The sequence below is a fragment of the Danio rerio genome, chromosome 4 (genome assembly GCF_049306965.1).
Source record: "Danio rerio strain Tuebingen ecotype United States chromosome 4, GRCz12tu, whole genome shotgun sequence".
In the NCBI taxonomy this organism is placed as follows: domain Eukaryota; kingdom Metazoa; phylum Chordata; class Actinopteri; order Cypriniformes; family Danionidae; genus Danio; species Danio rerio.
Window position 1 is genome coordinate 43,289,802 of NC_133179.1, and position 13,907 is coordinate 43,303,708.

Consider the following 13,907-nt stretch of genomic DNA (forward strand, 5'->3'; position numbering starts at 1 on the left):
TAATTAGTCTGGACTTCGAGAAAGCTTTTGATAGGGTGGAGCATGACTTTTTATTTGGAGTGCTAAAGAGTTTTGGTTTTGGGGAGAATTTTATAAAGTGGGTTCAGATTTTATATAGAGGAGCGGTGTAGATAACTGCTATGTTCATATATGGTCTTTCCGGTGCCCGGAAGAACACAGTTTCCCTATCCGGGTGGTTGTACAAGTTAGTGATGTTATGAGCAGCCAAGCACGTGAAAGCTAAAATAAAGTAAGCCTATTGTTCCTGATAACTGTCTCCATTTTTCATATCAACAAACTACATGGTGTCAGAAGTAAAGAAGAAATAATGGCCGAGGGATTTCGCCGACCAGACCCGCTGATATTCGACGGCAATATAGCTGAAAACTGGCGAAAATTCGAATTGGAGTTCGACATATTCATCGCCGCAGCTCACAGCGATAAGCCAGAAAAAACCAAAGCCTACATACTCCTCAATCTCGCGGGACCAGAGGCGATCGAGAGAGAGCGTTCGTTCACATACGCTCCAGCGTTACTGGCAGCCGATGGTCAAGATGTAATCACGCCAGCGAGTCAAGAGAGGATCCAGAATGTTTAAAACGGAAATTCAGAGAAGTGTGTAATCCGGAGACAAATGTGACGATGGAGAGACATTCATTTAATACCAGGAATCAAAAACCAGGAGAAACTATCGAAGCTTATGTGAGTACACTTAGAAATAAAGCAAAAACATGTAACTTTGGTGCCCTCTCAGACGAATTAATCAGAGACAGGCTAGTGTGTGGCATAGACAATGATAGCGTGAGAAGAGTGCTGCTCAGAGAAAGTGATCTGACGCTTACAAAAGCGATTAAGATATGCCAAATCAGCGAATTGACCGAACAGCACACGAAAGTGCGGGCCGCACCGCGTAGCGGACTTGCGAGCGTCGACGCAATACACTTCAATGCAAAGGGGAGAAAAAAGGCAGTTGAGCACCAGCAGCGAAAACACAAGAGTGGGACAAAGAACATTGTCAACTGTAAAAATTGTGGTGGAAATCATCCAGCAAAACGTGATCAATGCAAAGCTTTTGGACAACAATGTCACCGTTGTAAAAAGTTTAATCATTTCATGTCCCAATGCAAATCTGCGTCATACGACAATTTCAAATCCATTCATCAAATCACTGACGCAAACACAGACAGTAGCGAAGAGTCATTTCATATCGATGGACTATGTCTGGGTGCCAGTGAAATAGATGCAGTTAGTCATAACAGGATAAACAAGCAAGAAATACATTGCAGCCTGACAGTAAATGGCAAGCCACTTGAGCTTAAAATTGACACCGGAGCAAAGTGTAATGTCATCTCAACTGAGACATACCAAACACTGAGACATGATGAGAAAATCCAGGAAAAGTCAAAAACAACATTAGTGGCTTATGGAGGCACTGTGATTCAAACACAAGGAACGGTGATGATGCAATGCTGGACTAGCAAACAAAAATCACATATGTTGGAGTTTCACGTTGTTGATAAAAATGTCAAATCATTGCTGGGCCTGCCAGACTGTTTAAAAATGGACTTGATATCCCTTAAGGAAGAAGTGCATGGAATTGATCTCAACAAAAATCCAAATTTGCCACAAGAAATATTTACAGAATATGCTGACCTCTTTGATGATAAGCTAGGCACCTTACCAGTGACATATTCGATGAAGATTAACCCGGACATTACTCCTGTGGTCCGCCCCCCTCGCCGAATACCTGTGGCGATGCGGGATAAAGTGGAAGCTGAATTAAAAAACATGACAAAGCTGGGGGTAATAACACCCATTTCAGAGCCCACACAGTGGGTGTCCCCAATGGTTGCCACACATAAAAAAGACACTGACAAGATTCGTTTATGCATAGATCCACGGGATCTAAACGAAGCCCTTATGCGCCCTCACCATCCCATGCGCACAGTAGAAGAGGTAGCTTCACAAATGTCCAATGCCAATGTCTTTTCAGTGCTTGATGCTAAAAGCTCATTCTGGCAAATTAAGTTAGATCACGAGTCCTCCCTTTGCACTGCTTTTGCAACTCCATTTGGCAGATATCGTTTTTTGCGCATGCCTTTCGGCATTAATTCAGCATCTGAGGTGTTCCAGAGGGCAATGGAACAGATCTTTGCAGGATTTCCATGTGCCATAATTGTAGATGACATCATCGTCGGAGGAAAAGGGGAAAAAGAGCATGATGAAAACTTAAAGAAGGTTCTAAACAGGGCACGGCAGGTGAATCTAAAACTCAACCCACAGAAGTGTAAGTTCAAGCTCAGAAAAGTCAGTTATGTGGGCCATCTGTTCACAGAACAAGGACTAAAACCAGACCCAGCCAAAATACAGGCCATAACAGAAATGCAACCACCAAGTGACAAAGCTGCTTTGCAACGTTTTTTGGGTATGGCTAACTACCTCTGCAAATTCATTCCAAACTTTAGTGAACTGGCAACACCACTACGACAGCTGCTCCACAGGGACGTAGCTTGGTGCTGGTCGCATCAACAGCAGGAGGCATTTAACATGCTAAAAAAGTGCATCACATTCCCACCAGTGCTGAGATATTTTGATGTAAGCAAACCTGTAACTATCACATGTGATGCTTCTCAATATGGATTGGGCGCAGCATGTCTACAGGATGATCAGCCTATTAGCTATGCCTCACACACTCTCACTGAGACTGAAATGAGATATGCACAAATCGAGAAAGAGCTATTGGCTGTGGTCTTTGCCTGTCAAATGTTCTACGATTATATCTACGGAAAACCGGTTTTGGTGGAAACAGACCATCAGCCCCTTGTTACAATTCTGAACAAACCTCTACAATCAGCTCCAGCACGACTACAGCGAATGATACTGAAGCTGCAAAAGTTCGATTTGACCCTTACCTACAAAAAAGGAAAACAGCTTTACCTGGCTGATACTCTGTCACGTGCTCCCAGAAAGGTGACAACAAAAAATGATGAGGAGGAGTTTGATGTCTTGGCTGTTCAGATGATTTCAGTAAACCGGCTACAAGAGCTCAGAGAACACACTGAAAAAGACAGCTCTCTGCAAATTCTATGTAACACCATTAAGCATGGTTGGCCAAGAAAAATTTAAAGTGTTCCAGTGCAATTGAAACCCTTCTTTCCTTTCAGGGATGAGCTCAGTGTTGGGGATGGAATCATCACAAAGGGAACAAGAGTTCTAGTTCCTCACAGCCTGCAGAGTGAATATTTGCAGATTTTGCACAAAGGCCATGCAGGAGCAGAAGCGACCAAACGCAGAGCACGCAATGCTGTTTTCTGGTTGACTATAACACAGGACATAGACAATTTTGTACAGTCCTGCAGCATATGCAATGCTCTGAAGCCCCATCAACAAAAAGAGCCATTGCACCTACACGAAATACCAGAACTGCCTTGGTCTGTTGTTGCCACTGACATATTTGACTGGAACAGCCAACAGTACCTAGTGCTAGTTGATTCATACTCTGGCTGGTTTGAGATAAATTCACTTACAAACATATCTTCACAAAACATCATCAGCAAATTAAAAAGGCACTTCTCTGTGCATGGCATTCCCCAAAAGCTTATCACCGATAATGGCACGCAGTTCACAAGCCAGATTTTCAGAGACTTTGCAAGTTCATGGGACTTTTGTCACATCACTAGTAGTCCTGAATACCCTCAGGCGAATGGCCTTGCAGAGAGAGCTGTTCGTAGTGCGAAGCGCCTGCTTGAAACTACCAAGAGGGATGGGACGGACTTGTATTTGAATTTGCTAAACATCTGCAACATTCCTCGGGATAAGATCCTGGGTTCACCAGCACAGAGACTGATGTCCAGGGTAACACGTACCAATTTGCCAATCAGCAAACAGATGCTGAAACCAAGGACGAAGGACACAGTGAAGGTAAAAACACAACTTTCAAAAAAGAGACAAATGCAAAAAATGTCCTACGACAAAAAGAGCAAGCCGCTCTCCCCACTACATGAATCCCAAGTAGTAAGGATGCAAACAACAAAAGGACACGACAAAATTGGAGTTGTCAGAACCCCTCTTGTCAAGCCCAGATCGTATATTGTGGAGTCCGATGGCAAAGAGTACAGGAGAAATCGTCGACATCTGCTTCCTGTAAAAGAACCACTACCACACTGCAGACAGGCCGATCTGGAGGACTTGTTGTCACAACTTCATTCTATGCCAGACAGCAACAGCCCACCTAAAGATGCTGTGCGTACGGAAGAGAACATTCCACCTGAGCCAACTGATCAAAAGTTGCCTTATCGTACTAGATATGGTCGGGTTTCAAAGCCTAATCCAAAGTACTTTGACTAAATGTTGTTAAAAAATCAACATAAAGAACATATTATTGCAGAGAGTAATTCTGATAGTTTATTGTTATTTTCAGTTGCAATCCAAGTTTTGCTATTTCTATAAGTTACCAAGACATTTGTAAAGTTGTAAAAGTATTCTCTTAGAGGGAGAACAAAAAACTAAAGAAAGGGGATGTAGATAACTGCTATGTTCATATATGGTCTTTCCTGTGCCCGGAAGAACACAGTTTCCCTATCCGGGTGGTTGTACAAGTTAGTGATGTTATGAGCAGCCAAGCACGTGAAAGCTAAAATAAAGTAAGCCTATTGTTCCTGATAACTGTCTCCATTTTTCATATCAACAAACTACAATAATTAAAAAAAGTTACATAACTGACGTTACAAGCGCAACTTTTTAATAAATGGCAGGTTTTATAAATCTTGATTTTAATTAATATTTTATTACATAAGATATCCTTGTCAAATTTCACCTAATTTGTTGTTACCTTTATTGTGTAACATTTTTTATCCACATGTAGAACATGCTTAAAGTTAGTTTTCCAGTCTTGTTTGATTATATAATCATATATTCTTATATCAAAAGAAAATCTATTACATTTGTTCTCTTTTTGCTGTTTATGTTAATTGTTAAGATACAGCAATGTTTCCCTAAGCCTGTATGAAATTTTTATTTCTGCATAATAATGATTAATAATAATTGTTATTGATAACAATCCCATAATAATACAAATAAAATAGCAGGGACAGAAGCAATAACACTGTAATGGAAATTCATTTTTAGATGAGCTTTATATGTTAGAAACTTGTCTAAGACTCATTATTACATGTGTGTGTATCTGTGTTCTCCATATGTTCATCATAAAACCTATGTGTACATTTTTATAGATAACTATATTTCTTTAGGTGAAAGATTTTTCATTATCCTAAGAAGGATGTGTGGTTGTTATGAGCATATCGCACGAACAACAGAAGACGCCTGACGTTATTGTAGATGAGGCCTTATTGGGAGTTGACCTCGTAAGCAGTACAAACCAGATAAAAGGGTGAACACTAGGGATGTAACGGTATTGTAAATACCGTCATACCGCAATATTAATTTTTTTCGATATTACCGAAGTCGCATGACTCGGTAAAACTATAGGTCTTCTGAGAAAATTTGCTTAGGCGAATGAAGCGAACGGGAGGTAGCGAAAACTACAATACCCATCAGCCCATGCTTGACCATCATCCCTTGCGGTCTGTTGTCGCTACAGATCCAGTAATGCGGAAATGGAGTGTGCTGCTAGAAGCGGGGATGAAAAGAGCTGGAAAACTCTAAGGCCCCGTTTACACTAATGCGTTTTAGTTTGAAAACGCATAAGTTTTGCTACGGTTACGCCAACCGTCCACACTACGCCGGAGTTCTCGAGCGCCGAAAACGGAGCGTTTCGAAATGTGTGGATAATGTCTCAGTGTGGATAATGGAAAATGGAGACATCTGAAAACGGAGGCGGGGCTGCAGACGTTCACCTCTCTGATTGGGGCTTTTCCTGATTATTAAGTAGCCTAACACGCACAGTTCAGTCCTGCATCCTCTCCTTGTAAGTTCAAACTTCGCAAGTTTGATCAAGGCTGCAGTCTCTTCTTCTCAGTTTGATATGGAAAAGCAGACTATACCGAGGATACGGGTAAATCTTCAAAGGGAACAGTGTACTTTATAACTTCATTCACATCACCCTGGCTTTGTTGTTTCACTTTATCAACAATAAAATGTAAACATGATTTAAGGAACTGCCTATTTTCATTTTAATATTAGCAACTTAGACAGCAGACATGTTGAGGCGTCGTGCTGCATAAGATGAGTGTCATCTTCACTGTGTGGATATTTATAACAAAACGGAGCCGATAACAACTGCCTCCTTTCAATTTCAGTGAAAATACGAAACACAGCCTCTCTTTTGCTGAGTATCAGTTTTAATAATCGATAATGGCCATTTTAAAAGTATAACATACAATAAGTTTATACATTATAGGAAATAAAGGCAAGCGATCAGTCAATATACAGAATGTAGGCTACGTGGTTACATTAACCATTAACTTATCTTTGCGCTCAGCCAAAACACGTTACCTGAGAACAAGTAATAGATTCCAATGACCAAAGTCAGGGAATATGTCGTTAGATAAAGACAACAAGATAAATGAAATATTCCGTTTAATAAATATAGCGAGATTAGATCCAGCGGGAGATGCTTGATGAGAAGTCCGACTAGCTGAGCTCTCATCTGTGTAGATGGGCTGAGTGTGATTAAATGTTGAATGTGATGAGTTTTCAACAATACTAAATTGAAACTTTATTGTTTTTACATGGTTTAATAATTTTTTGTTATTAAAATTTAAGTTCCTGTTTCAAAGCTTACAGATAGATGGCTAATTTGTATGTCATTGACACTTTTGGCACTTTTTTGGAGTATTTTCATAAGTTTTGTTTTTTCCTGTAAATGATTCAATAAATACCGTACCGTGACATTCATACCGAGGTATTACCGTACCGTGAAATTCTGATACCGTTACATCCTTAGTGAACACACTTGACTTCAGTATCTCACTCTGCAGAAACTGTTGTTGCTGTATGACTGTGATCTTCTTTATAAAGAATAAAACTTGTAAAAGACATCCCAGGTAAGACTTTGTTTCTTGACCACTGAGAGAGCCTCCTTAGAGAAAATAGCCACTACAAACACCTAATAGCATCAGTAACTTGATAACCCTACCTGATAGCCTTTTTAATGTTGGCACATTGGTACATCTGCACAAAGATGTCGGACAGCTGCTTGAAGATCTTCCTTTGGAGAAATTTTACACTCGAAAAATGTGAGTATTTACTCTAGACTGCAAAGCCCACCCCAACACTTACAAAAATAATAAATGCTGTTCACACACACACACACACACACCACAGGTATGCATGAATAGTCACTAGACAAATGTAGCCAAGGTGAGTACATCTTAATTTTCAGTCAAAAAATAAAATAATGTAGTTATACATTATTGAAATTATTAATGTATTCATCAACAATTAAAGAAAATATGAATGTATGATTAAAAGAATGAATAATAGTAACCATGATAAATAAATACAAGTCAACAAGATACGAAACTAAGCTTTATTCAAACGTATTCAAACAATCATGTATTTCAGACAAAACCCCATGTTCTGCTGCTTGCTGGACTTCTGGACTTCACTTGTTTTTGCCATCACATCCCTCAGTGCTGCAGTCAGACTGGAACAGAGTTGTGAGGTGGGGCTGTCCATGCCTGAGAAACCGATTCATACTGAAGATGAACAGACCACACCAGCATCTGGCTCAGATGAGGACACGCAGGCAGGTGGAGGGATGCAGGGTCTTGTCCACGGCACTACAGCATCTTCAACATTTCCTTCAGCAGCACACTGCTGTTCTTCATCATCATCACTGCACACACCAGTCTGAGGACATTTCAGATTATGCAAAGCTTTTAATAAAGAAGTCATTTAACAGCACACTTTTTGAGTTTCATTTGAGTTCTGAATTGGAAGTAATAACATGATCTAAGATCAACATGTTTTGAATTCAGGTTTTCTCTGTTTTCTTGCCTTGCAAGTCCTGCTCCAGCCCAGAAATGGCATATAAATCAACATTAAAGAAATTGTTGTAATAGTGGTTTGAAACAACAATATTTTGTTAAACAAATATGATGATAGCATTTGTTCAGTTACTCTGCATCAGCTAACACACAAACATGTGTGCTTCCTTTTCTATAACAACCAGACAAGAGTCACGTTACCTCTGTGATTTGTGTGCTCAAAATTATACTTTCATAAATGTATCACAAAAAGAACAGAAGAAAACATTACTGTATTAATATTACATGTATCTCACCTAAGCTGTATTGACAAAAGTGCATTCTACACCAGCATAAACAAATCACTCAGACGTCTGTTTAATGTTAGAATTTGCTAACCTGCAATACCTCCTATATTTTTTCTGTCAGACATTGAATAATCGTCTTTATGTAAATTAACGTTTGAAACGTAACGTCATGTGCTTACAGAAGTTCCTACATGATAATTTACAGCAAGATAAAATAAATATACTGTAAAGCATCTTTACACTTTCAGTAATTCTACAGTTCACTGTACAGTAGCTCAACTATTGCTATTTTACTGTAACTTAACTCAAGGAACCGTCTTTCTGGATTTAATTACTTACATGTAAGATGTCTAAATCCATCCAGTTTTCCACAATGTGACGTAGCATCATCATCTTGCCGTATGGTTTTTCGTGGCCTCCTGTGATAGATGTACCCATCTGATGAACACTTCAGAATGTGGACAGAAGCAGTAGGAGATTTCTCGCTTTCTCTTTCACGAGTTTATACGGATACGACGTGGAATAGTGCACGCAAATCTGAACGCCTTGAAAAAGTCGTAGCGCTACCGGTTGTTGTCAACAACAAACTCTTCCGCCTTAAAGCTCCGCCTATGCTGGTTGATTGACACCTCATTTGCATTTGATTTATCATTTGCGATGTCTGTTTGAGCATTTGATTCACCATTTGCGATGTCAGTTTAAGGATTTGATTCACCATTTGCAGAGTTGTTTGAGCATTTGATTCACCATTTGCAATGTCGGTTTAAGGATTTGATTTATAGTTTGAGCATTTGATTCACCATTTACGATGTCAGTTTGAGGATTTGATTTATCATTTGCGATGTCAGTTTGAGGATTTGATTTATCATTTGAGGAGTCGGTTTGAGGATTTGATTCACCATTTGCAAAGTCCAATTGAGCATTTGATTTATCATTTGCAGAGTCAGTTTTAGGATTTGATTTATCATTTGCAATGTCGGTTTGAGCATTTGATTTATAGTTTGAGCATTTGATTTATCATTTGATCTTTTAAGCATTTGAATTTTCATTTTAATTTTGATAGGAAAAAACTTCCATAATTTGCCTCCCATACAGAAATCACTAGTTCGATCCCTGCTTGGAACGAGTGGGTTGGTGAAGGACTAGTTGAAATATGATAAATGTAAATAGTTTTGAATACCTGGGATTTTACTACGGTCATCAGTGCTGTAATGTAACATTCCTTATGTGTAAAACCTACAGTAATTGAGTAATTTGTTTATATTACTGTTGTTGTATTACTTCATGAATGAGTTGGTCAGTTGTGAACATTTGACATTATTGCAGCACAGTGCTTTCCCACACTTTAACTAGAAGAGGTCCTCATTGAGCTCTGATTTAGAAAGCTTTGAGTAACGAACCTTTTTCTAATACAATTGGGTCGAGCGCTTCACTTGGAAAGCTTCATTTCACCATCACTAGTAAACACTTTACCAGCGGCAGGAACAACCTGTGTTGAATAAATGCTCTCTTTAGCCAAAAATGTGTTCTCTGTCATTGTTCACCCTGTCACAAATCCCTCCTTGATAGGGTGGACATATGCATCGTTATTAACACTTCATTCATTTATTTAATATTTTATTGTTAATTAGTGAATGTTTTTATGTTATAACACTTATATACGCAAATACATACTGCACCAGTAGATGCGACAAGACAAACCTTTTGGCAATATTTGTCTCAGTATTTATAAAGAATAATCTTTTAAAGTCCATATAATGGAGATCATTTACTGTTTGAAATAAAACAACAGCCCTAAGTATTTGTAAATTTATGTGAAGATCTGTAATCTAATTATTTACCTTATTCTGAAAAAAACAACAACAGTATTATTAAGGTGTTTAACTTGAGTTGCTTCCAACATTCAGTGGTTTGCAGTATTAGTGAAAACATAAGTTGAATTGTTGAAAATGTTTACAATCCTTTTACATTAACCCCTTAATATTTCTTGTTGTATCTGTTGGTTTTCAAATGTTCCTCCATATTTAGTTCACTAAATAAAGCCTTTGTCCACCCTGCCATGCCAATGTCCACTCTGTCATCTTGTTTTCCAGTCATGTTCAAATTTTATGAAAATGAACAAATTATTTATAACCTCAGCAAAACATCTTGTGTAATTTCTTAATAAACCAATAAGGGCCAGTTAATATTGTTTGAAAGTTTGACAAAATATTTTAGATTTTGGGTTTTATTTTGAAAAGAATGTGCAACAATTGCATATTTTATTGGGAAATCATTGTTTTGTCTATTATTTTATTATTATTATAAATAGACTTTTTCATAATCTAATGGGTTGGTAAAGGGATACATTACCTTTCTGAAAATACATTTTATAATCACACTGAAATGAAGATACTTATACTAAATTTGAATTTGTCCTTGATCAAAATAAAAAAAAATTACCAAAAAATTTCCTTAAAATGTGAAAATGACCAAAACAAGAAAAAATGACCAAAAAATGACCAAAAAAAAATAAATAAATATATGTTATTTGTTATTTGTAAAAAGTGCAGGAGCTTGACCAACGTTAATTTCTTACAGCCTAAGTTCTAATTAATACCACAACTATGTGGTTAAATCAGAAATCCTAAACTTTTTTTTTTTTAATGTTAATGTCTCAAAGGCACTTTATAGTGATAATGACCCTAAAAACGTTTTTCAAAGTTGTCTTAAAATGTTTATTAAAGGTTTTGATCAACTTCAAATACTGAATGTGTGTGTGTGTGTGTGTGTGTGAGAGAGAGAGAGAGAGGAGAGAGAGAGAGCGCAAGTGTAAAGTAGAAAACGAGGGAGAAGTCATGACTGCAACAGTAAGTGGTAAAAAAGCTGAACAAAAAAAGACTTTTATTTTGGCGCGGTGTGTGACGTCATAAGGCTGCGCCGCTCTAGCGCTAGATTCAGCTGGAGAAAGGTTTGTTTTAACACGTTTACATAAATATCAAGCGATTGATTAAAGTTTCAGGTTTTTCATCCTATGCTAAATTATGTCCCTGCTGTTGACATTGTTTTGACCTTTTATACAAGGAAATACTATTTTACTCACAGGAATGGGCTATTGTTTGAATAAGTTAACAGAAATGTGAGTAATAAGTGTTTTAATGAAGCTTTAATTTATTAAACAGCATAATGTCATTCCATTCTAAGTGTACATCACTTTATAAGAAATGAAGTACTAGTTTTAATCAGCTCATTATTTCTTGCTCAGACTTACCTGATTTCTGTTTAATTACTCTCATATAAATAAACTGTTGAAGCAAGTGTTGAAGAGAAGTTATTTTGTTTCTGTTCATTGTTTTATTTATTTTAAACAGGACATTTTTATTGTTTTGTTCATTTTAAACAGGATAAAGTGTCCAAACGCAGAGAAAAACTCCTGCTGAAGCGACTGATCTCCACACTGTTATAAAGATGGTGTTTATTAAAGAGGAGAGTGAAGATCTGAAGATTGAAGAAACATTCACAGTCAAACAGGAAGATCTGCAGGAACAAACAGGTTGATTTTTATTCTCAATGACCAACTCAGTCATTTAATCCTCATTCAGATATATTTTAATAAAAAGAATACTAAATTAATCCATCTTGCAGCCCCGAGTGTGCTGCCTAGTTCTCCTAAACGCACATAAGCACTCGTTGAAAGACAGGAATGAGTTAATTTCTTGTTACTTGTTCTCATGTCTTTTGTCATTCTTTTAATGCATTATTAGTCTCCCATTTTCTCTACCTTCTTAAGTTTATTGCTTTTCTTGTTCTCCTGTTTGTAAAGCGTCCTTGAGCACTGGCGCTATATAAAATAAATAAAAACAATAAATTAAAAAAACTTTAACTCCCCCGCACATTCCAACTGGTAAAGTTTGTCTTTACTCCACCTATTTTATGGAGGGCTGTCAAAAACATTTATTAGAAGCATCCGAAAGGTATCTGTGGGTTTTGTATGTAGGGGGATGTGTGGGGGAGAGAGGAAAGAAAAAAAGGGGTGATCGCACAAACACCTATAAACACAAAACGACACAATATTGAAACAAAAACAAAACTACCCTATTATTGACAAAATATACTTGAGAACTAGAAATAACAACAACGAACATCTGCTATAGTGGTAATTTAAAAGTTAACCGAAGACTGACATTAACATTTGTATCGTCTTTGACAGCCCAGTGTACTGTCGTGATTGCCATTATTTCAATGGCTTTCTTCAAAATATCCTCTTTAAGGAAAAGTAGTGGCATTTAATCAGGAAGGTGCGTGGCGGTTGCTTGTCGTCCACTGGTTTGCTGCGTAGAGTTGTATCGTCTTTGACAGCCCAGTGTACTGTCGCTATTGCCATTATTTCAATGGCTTTCTTCAAAATATCCTCTTTAAGGAAAAGTAGTGGCATTTAATCAGGAAGGTGCGTGGCGGTTGCTTGTCGTCCACTGGTTTGCTGCGTAGAGTGCAGTGTGCCTGGTCCAGAAGTGAAGTCTTCTCGGGGTTCAGGGTATCTTTTAGGACGCCAGCTACAAATTCCGTTACACGTCTGCTTTCCTCCCGTGCTTCTTTAACTCCCGTAATGTGGAGATTTGAGCGGTGAGACCTTTCCTCAAGATACTTGCTTCGGTCTTTTAGCAAAGCCAGAGTCGGAGTAACTCTGTCTGAAGCTGGTCAATTTGATTGCAAAGTTCATTTGACTGTCCAACGGCCTTTTCTTCAATTTTAGCAATCAAATCATCTTTTAGTGCATCAATAGTTTGAAGGACCGCACTGTTGTCATTTGCCGGAGCTGTCTCTTTCTTAGATGCAGCTTGCACTTTGGGGTTAGCATTAGCATGGGGGCTAGTAGCGGATTCCGCCTCCCTATGGTTGCTTCTGCCTTTTTTCAGCCTGATTCAATTTGGATTACGTTCAGAAAAGCTAGACTCCGACACTTAAACACTTGTTTTCCAGTATAGGTTGGATTTCCGGTAATAGTATTTAGGATAAGAGCATTATTAAATGAAATTTTAAGTTTCACATGAGAATCTCAACAGTTTGCGTCTTTATATGGCCCTGCTATGTCCAAAACAAAAAATATAACAATAATCACAATGAAACGCAAGACCGTCAGCCAGTGGCGGTTCTAGACCACAGTAACTGGGGGGGCTGGGCAGGGGCCACTTCTACTTTTAGGGGGCACACTGTAACATACATCACAAACTGTTTTAACAATTATTCGAAGTCATTTTTATGCATCACTCTGCAGTCTTCATAAATATTCATTCATTAATTTTCTTTTCGGCTTAGTCCCTTTATTAATCTGGGGTCACCACAGCGGAACGAACCACTAACTTATCCAGCATATGTTTTACGCAGCGGATGCCCTTTTAGCTGCAACCAATCGCTGGGAAACACCCATACACCGACAATATAGCTTAACCAATTCACCTATACCACATGTTTTTGGGAAACCGGAGCACCCCGGGGAAAACCCACGCCAACACGGGGAGAACATGCAAACTCCACAAAGAAATGCCAACGGACCCAGCCAGGGCTTGAACCAGAGACCTTCTTGCTGTGAGGCGATTGTGCTACCCACCGCGCCACTGTGCTGCCCTGTCTTCATTAATAAGCTAATTAAATAACTTAAACTCGAAATAATCTTTCATGTTCATTTATTTGA

At 38.3% G+C, this 13,907-nt stretch overlaps 2 protein-coding genes across 4 annotated transcripts in view; one reads left to right on the forward strand and one right to left on the reverse strand.

The window, feature by feature from the left end:
* LOC137490932 (uncharacterized) overlaps nt 1–13,907 on the forward strand; it is a 137,504-nt gene that overhangs the window by 120,100 nt on the left and 3,497 nt on the right. Inside the window, exons 1-2 of one of the 3 annotated variants that reach the window (XM_073947761.1) lie at nt 11,132–11,354; nt 11,619–11,768. The exons of 1 other annotated variant lie outside the window; for it this stretch is intronic. In XM_073947761.1, coding sequence (XP_073803862.1) covers nt 11,684–11,768 — 85 coding nt within the window. In that variant the 5' untranslated portion in view covers nt 11,132–11,354; nt 11,619–11,683. Of the gene's footprint in view, nt 1–11,131; nt 11,355–11,618; nt 11,769–13,907 lie in introns of those variants that run through there. One more of the 3 variants, XM_068219941.2, reaches the window with a different exon arrangement.
* Nucleotides 1–13,907, reverse strand: part of LOC137491225 (uncharacterized) — a 482,468-nt gene that overhangs the window by 63,131 nt on the left and 405,430 nt on the right. The window lies entirely within an intron of this gene.